The sequence below is a fragment of the Artibeus jamaicensis genome, unplaced genomic scaffold, assembly GCF_021234435.1.
Source record: "Artibeus jamaicensis isolate MK-2021 breed Jamaican fruit bat unplaced genomic scaffold, CSHL_Jam_final contig_723, whole genome shotgun sequence".
NCBI classification, from domain to species: domain Eukaryota; kingdom Metazoa; phylum Chordata; class Mammalia; order Chiroptera; family Phyllostomidae; genus Artibeus; species Artibeus jamaicensis.
The window spans coordinates 1235248-1242844 of NW_026521938.1; the positions used below are offsets into that span (position 1 = coordinate 1235248).

General features: G+C 41.2%; 1 protein-coding gene across 2 annotated transcripts in view; it reads left to right on the forward strand.

Annotated features, from left to right (window-relative positions):
- The window catches only part of LOC119053129 (zinc finger protein 805), a 38727-nt gene extending 33576 nt beyond the window's left edge, over nt 1–5151 (forward strand). Inside the window, exon 5 of one of the 2 annotated variants that reach the window (XM_053671994.1) lies at nt 1498–5151. In XM_053671994.1, the coding sequence (XP_053527969.1) occupies nt 1498–2937 (1440 nt within the window). In that variant the 3' untranslated portion in view covers nt 2938–5151. Of the gene's footprint in view, nt 1–1147 lie in introns of both variants that reach the window. The other variant, XM_037150602.2, reaches the window with a different exon arrangement.
- Nucleotides 5152–7597: the final 2446 nt, after the last annotated feature.

Sequence of the window (7597 nt, forward strand, 5' to 3'; positions counted from 1 at the left end):
TAGTATATGCAGTGTATAAAATTTTTTCAGCCCTAAAAATAGGCAAGCTCTATTATTTATTTAAAAGAGAAAATGAAGGCTTATGGAATTAGAGTAGCTTACCAGGTGCCACAAAGCTAACAGTGAGTTTTTCTGGAACTCGAACCTAGAGTTTTTGTGGTCAGAGACCATTATCTTAACCACAGTACCCATGTGCCCTCCACCTTTTGTTAAGTGGAACTCAGGTTTATTGCTCGAGTAATCATGAGCCTTGGTTTATGACACATTGTCATCCCTGATTCATGAAGGACCTTGACTGATTGTTAGTTAAGTTGTTTATTTGCTGATTCATTTCTTTTTTAAAATAATGCACTCACATCACCAGACTCAAGAGTGAGAACATTGCTCACACCCTACTATCTTAGTCTATCTGGGCTGTTATAACAAGAATGCCACAGACAGTTCTAGAGGCTGGGAAATCCAAGATCAAGGTGCTGGCAGACCTGGTGAGAGCCCACATCCTGGTGTGCAGGTGGTCATATTCTTGTTCTGTCCTCACGTGGCAGAGAAAAGAAGCAAGCTGTCCTGTGTCTCCTCTTGTAAGGACACGAACCCTGTTGGGGGCTGCACTGTCTCCAGTTCTGTCCTCTTAGACACTGTTGTTCCCTGATTCTGGGAAGACTGGTCTTTGTTTTTGCTTCTTTTTTTTTTTTCATTCTGTGTCCTAAGGCTAAAGTGGGCTTCCTGCTTTCTCTGGCCACTTCTACCACTCTTGTAGCACTCAGCTCATAAGGCATACATGCCATCTAGGAAGCCTTCCTGACTCCCATCTCAGCTGTACAGGTGCCCCATTACTGGCCCCTTGTAGCACCTTGAGATGTTCTTGCTCTCAGCAGGCTCACCACACACAGTATCTTCATTAGTCTGTATGTGCACCTGGTCTCCAGACACTGTCCCCCATCTGTCCTTTCCCTATGTGTCTCCCCTCTCAGGGTTTCAAGAGTCTAAGAACTAAAAAAAGGAAATGCAAACCTGAGTTTGAGATCTGAAAACACAGCAGCTTCAACCATTTTCATCTCCTTGCTCTCACTAAAATAGTGATTTTGTTTCTTCTGCATTTCCATCATTAATAAACCCTTTTGTGTATTGAATTCCAAATTCTCTTCAGGTAACAGCATAACACCCAAGACCACAGAGCCCCCCTCTTCCCACCAGGCCTTGTCTGAAGACATTTCACCCCAGGAGCGACTGACTCAGCAAGACTCAGGGGACACTCAGGTGGGGCAAGGCAAAGACCAAGATGGACCATCAGAAGTTCAGGAAGGCTATCCAAGACCAGGGACAGCTCTCCTGTGGGAGAAGCTTTCTGGGAAACGGAGCCTTGAATGTGGCAGTTTAGGGAGAGGTGGTGGTCTGCACCCCCTGACCATGCAGGAGCCTGTTTCTCTAGGAGATGCTTTATCTGAACAAGAGTCACACAGAACAGTGAAAGGTCCCTTAATTCATGAAGGAAAACAGCCCTATACATGTGAGGAATGCGGGAAAGTATTCAACAAGAAATGCTACCTGGTCCGACATGTGCAAGTTCACACTGGAGGGAAGCCCTACGAATGCACAGAGTGTGGGAAAACCTTTAGCAAAAGCACCCACCTCCTGCAGCACCACTTGATCCACACAGGGGAGAAGCCCTTTGAGTGCCTGGAGTGCGGGAAGGCCTTCAACCGCCGGTCACACCTCACCAGGCACCAGCGGATCCACACTGGAGAGAGGCCCTATGTGTGCAGTGAGTGTGGGAAGGCCTTCACCCACCGCTCCAATTTGGTTCTGCATAACAGGGGCCACACAGGAGAAAAACCCTTTGTGTGCAAAGAATGTGGGAAAGCCTTCCGAGATAAAACTGGTTTTCTTCGGCACTACATCATCCACACAGGAGAAAAGCCCTTCGTGTGTGTGGAGTGTGGGAAGGCCTTCAACCGAAGGTCGCACCTTACGTGGCACCAGCAGACTCACAGTGGACTGAGACCCTTTAAATGCAAGGAGTGTGGAAAAGCCTTTTGTGACAGCACAGACCTCATTCAGCACTACGTCATCCACACTGGAGAGAAGCCGTACAAGTGCCTTGAGTGTGGCAAGGCCTTCTACCGCAGGTCACACCTCAAGCAGCACCAGCGGAGTCACACCGGGGAGAAACCTTATGTGTGTGGTGAGTGTGGAAAGGCCTTCACCCACTGTTCCACTTTTATTTTGCATAAGAGGGCCCACACTGGAGAGAAGCCCTATGAGTGCAAAGAGTGTGGGAAAGCCTTCAGCAATCGTTCAGACCTCATTCGACACTTCAGCATCCACACTGAAGAGAAACCCTATGAGTGCAGTGAGTGTGGGAAGGCCTTTAACCGCAGGTCATACCTCACACGGCACCAGCGGATTCACAGTGGAGAGAAACCTTATGAGTGCATGGAGTGTGGGAAAACCTTTTGCCAAAGGGCAAATCTCATTCGACACTCCATCATCCACACTGGGGAGAAGCCTTTCGTGTGCAATGAATGTGGTAAGGCCTTCACCTACTGCTATACTTTTATCTTGCATAAGAGGGCCCATATTGGAGAGAAACCTTTTGAGTGCAAAGAATGTGAGAAAACCTTCAGCACTAGAAAAGATCTCATTCGACACATTAGCATCCATGCTGGAGAGAAGCCCTATGAGTGCAGTGAGTGTGGGAAGGCCTTTAACCGCAGGTCAGGCCTCACACGGCACCAGCGGATTCACAGTGGAGAGAAACCCTATGAGTGCATGGAGTGTGGGAAAACCTTCTGCTGGAGTACAAGCCTCATTCGACACGCCATCATCCACACTGGAGAGAAGCCCTATGAATGCAGCGAGTGTGGAAAGGCCTTCAGTCGTAGTTCATCTCTCAGTCAGCATCAAAGGGTTCATACTGGGAGAAACCCTGTCAAGTAGAATAGAGATAGGAAGATTCTTCACAAGTGGATAATCCTCAGTCAATCTCCAAGAAGTCTTGTTGGGGAAAGATTTTTTTGAATGTAAAGATTTTCCAGTTTAAACAACAGTTGTTTAAACTGGAAAATCTTTTGCCAAAATGTGATTATTTATACTAAAGGGAATCCCCCCCCCCCCGACACCACCACCACCCCAGTTTTCTTCCTTGTGCGAAAACCTGTTTCAGGATATCACTTTTCTTCTAATGAGTCATGTTAGAAATGGACTCAGCCTAGAATCTCATTCTGCGTCTGAGAATCTGCATCTGAGAACTTTGATCCAGCAAAACCTTCAGCCACATCTTTCTCCTTAGTTTACACTGCGAAATTATCTCAGGGGTATTTAAACAAAGAAAGAGGAGACATAGAGGGAAGAAGACAAATGCAACCGCAGCTTCTTTAACAGATCAGAGGGCCTCATTCCCTTATTTCTTCTGTGTATACATTCACTTTTGTCGAAAATCAGGAGAGTTAGGCTTTAGAGGATGTTTGAAAACACCAGTTGAAAGCCTTTGTTCTACAACATTGTCTCTACCTGTGAACAGCATGAGTCTCTGAGAAATATGAAGGCTTAAATTATGGAATGTTTTTATATTCAGATAAAGATGTACATATGCTACAGAAGACGCCACTCAGACCATTAAATTTCTTTTTGAAAGTGACAAACATTAAAAAATGCACTCATGAAATCAGACTTTTAAAAATACGTTTTTTCATGCCTTTAACCATTCAAAACTCAGTCTTCATCTTGAACTACTTGTTCATTTTTTCTTTTTTTCTGTGGGGTGAGGATTACAGTGTCACTGTGTAACCTCCCCACATGAATCCTGGTTATACCCTCTGACTGATTTCTAAGCTTCAGTCTTCCTTAGAGAGACTTTCACTTCAGCGATTTTCTAGGGGTTGAATTAGAGCCAAAAGAAAATAAAAGGCGGCTGAATTAGAAGAATAAGATAAAGTAAAAAAAACACACAGAGTACATCTTATTTTTTTATCCTTACCCAAGGACATACTCATTGATTCTAGAAAGAGGTAAAGGGAGGGAAAGAGGGAGAGAAACATCAAGGGATTGGTCGCCACTTGTATGTGCCCTGACCAGGACTGAACTCACAACCTAGGCATGTGCCCTGACCAGAAATCAAACCCGTGACCTTTCAGTTTAGGACAACAGTCCAATGAACTGAGTCACACCGGCCAGGGTACATCTCATTTTTAATCTTCAAAAAGATTATGTGAAGATTCACTGCTAAATTAACTTGAATTTTAACACAAAGTAGGCATATGTACATGCGGGTTTGTGTGAGTTTCACCATTGTCACCATGGGGTTCATCCTGGTATAAAAACTAATGACTAGCCCTGGCTGGTGTAGCTCAGTGGATTGAGCGCGGGCCTGCGAACTAGAGGATCACTGTTCAATTCTGAGGCAGGGCACATGGGAATGCAGGCCTGGGTTGCAGGCCAGTTCCCAGCAGGGGACCCACGAGAGGCAGCCATACATTGATACTGCTGTCCCTCTCTCCTTCCCTTCCCCTCTAAAGATAAATAAATAAAATCTTTTAAAAAAAACAAATTAATGACTGTCTTTCCTCAGGGTATTTTGGAATTTCTCCTTTGCCTTTTTTTTTTTAAAGCTACACGTGATACTATTACCTCACAGAAATATACTGTACAAAAGTATATATGCTTCACAGAAAGATGATCGTGTCTTCACTCTGAACCCTCCTCAGGGCCTTTTAAGTGACTGTGTAGATTTGTATTGTCACTGTAGGCAAAGCCGTTTCTGATGTATTAATTAATGGTACTGTTGTTAAGGTTCCTCTTCATCCTCTTCAGCAGCCTCTAGGTCCCAAGTATTTTCTAAAAGCTTTATAATTTTTTAACTTTTACATTTAAATTTGTGGTCCATGTTGAGTTCATTTTTGTATTACCCTATGAGGTTTAGGTTGAGTTTCTTTCTTGTATTTTTGCCTAAGTATTCTGTTGTTCTGGCTCCATTTCTTGAAAAGACTATTTGGCCTCCATTGAATTGTGTTTACCCCTTAGTCAGAAATCATTGGGCATATTTGTGATGGTCAATTTCTGAGTTCTCTATATTATCTCATTGATTTGTGATAGTATAGGTATCACACTATCTTGATTACTGTAGCCATCATTAGATCTTAAAATTGGGTAACATGATTCCTCTACCTTTATTCTTAAATTGATTTCGTTTTCCATACTGTGTTTACCTTTGTCTTTCCATTAAAAATTTATCATGTTTTTGTCTGTATTTATAAAACCACTTGCTGGGATTTTGCTAGAAAGTAATCTGTAGGTCATTTTGTTGAGATTTGGAATCTTTATTATGTTGGTCTTTTAGTCCATGAACATGGTTCCATTCATTCAGATCTTCTTGGATTTATTTCATCAGTGTTTTGTAACTTTCAGCCTGTGAATCCTGAACATATTGTTAGATTTTTTTCTAGGCACGTTTTTTGTGTCATTGTATGTGGTATTGAGTTTTTAATTTATTTGCACATCATCAGTACTGTTATAGAAAAATATTAGTTTTTAAATGTTAACCTTGTATCCTGTGATATTTTTGAATTTATTTAATATAGCACCTGGGTGGGCAGGTAGATTGTTTCACGGTTTTATCTTACCAGCAGCAAATAGTAAACATCTTACTTCTTTTCCTAATCTGTAGACTTTTCATATCCTTTTTACTATCTTTACTGTACTGCGTAGAACTTCTAGTGCAGTGTTGTAGAAGTAGTGGAAGAGGACACGCTTGCCTTGTTCTTAATGTTCGGGAGAAAGCATTCAGTGTTGACCATTAAATACGATGATGGCTGAGGGTTTTCATGTAGATGTTCTTCCATTTGGAAAGTTTCCCTCCTAGTTTTCTACGAGCTTTCATTGTGGAGGAGTGTTGAATTTTGTCAAATTTTTTTCCTTCAGTTGATATGATTATGTCATTTTTCAGATGTGGCCTATTGATATGATGGCTTGCTTTGACTGATTTTTGAATTTTGAACCAGCCTTGTATTCTTTCAATAAACCCCACCAAGTGATGGAATACAATTCTTTTATTATATCTATATTACAGCATTTATTTTTTGTTTGTTTAAAGATTTTATGTATTTATTTTTAGAGAGAGAAGAAGGGAAGGAGAAAGAGGGAGAGAAACATCAATGTGTGGCTACCTCTTGCATGCCCCCTACTGGGGACCTGGCCCACAACCCTGGCCTCTGCCCTGACTGAGAATCAAACCAGCATCCCTTTGGTTTGCCGGTCCACTCTCAGTCTGGTGAGCTAGATCAGCCAGGGGTGTATTACAGCATTCTGTTTGCTAGAATTTTGTTGAGGAATTTCATGTCTGAAATCATGAGCACTCTGGTATATAGTTGAATTTTTTTGTACTGATGTTGGTGTCTGAGTAATACTGTCCTTCCAGAATGGACTGGGAAATGTTTCTCTTTTTTTCTGGATGAGATTTTGTAGATTTGGTTTTATTTCATCTATTTCTGTAACATTATGTCTTAGAAGTGTGGCTTATAAACTGAATATTGCTAGATATTTTTTCAACCTACCAAAGTTACTACTAATTCTGTTTCTTGTATTTTTCTTTTAAAAATTTGTATAGATTATTTGCATTCTGAACTTTGCTTTTAGTTGGGAATTCATATACTCCTGTTTTATTAATGTTTAAGCTAAAATTATAACACTTTAACATAAATGAGCATAGAGTTCATAGCTTTACCTTCTTCTTGGACAATAAGGAATATTACTGAGGATTGCATAATTCTATTGTACTCAAAAATATAATATGCTTTATGCAGACAATGAGCAGTTGTATTAATGCACAGCTGTATCCTTATCTTGGATCTTTATTACTACTATTGTTGCAGACCTTTCACTTCGATCACTTTCCTTTGACCTTAAATGAATAACCTTTAGCATTCATTTCCTGTGAGTTAGTTTTCTGTTACATTTTTTTTCATTTTTGGCTACACATGCTCTTTCTTGACAAACACTGTTGTTGAGAATAGAAATCTATGTTGGAGATGATTTCTTCAGCATCTTCAGTATGTCCTTCTGCTGTACCCCTCAACTTCTATATATTGGGTATGGGTGGAGACAATTTATTTTGTGTTGATAATTTCCTGGTGATCAGGAACAGTATTTGAACCTGATACAAAGGACTATACACCCTAGGGATTGTTCACCGTGAGACAGATGAGCTCAGTAATTATAGGGGTTTTGAGTTGTTGGGTGACAGTGTCCAATGCATAGGAGAAAGAATAAAATACATGTACTTGGTGAGCAGATTGATGGATTGTGACAAACTGGATGTTTCCTAATCCCATTTTCTCTTTCTGGACATCTGTTAAGATAGCATGTCCCAGTTTTCCTCACACTTAATTTGGAACCATTTAAATGTATTGTAGACAATCAGATGTTGGTAGAAATGATTATGAATTGTGTCTTAATTGTTCTTGCATTTGTGCACTACCATAGGGATATTCTCAGTGATTCTAGGTTTTACACCTCCCCAGGATTTGGTACTTTCTTGGGGGCTGCAGGTTCAGGTGATAGATGTCGATGGTGCTTTGATGAGGACAGGGCCTAATGATTACCT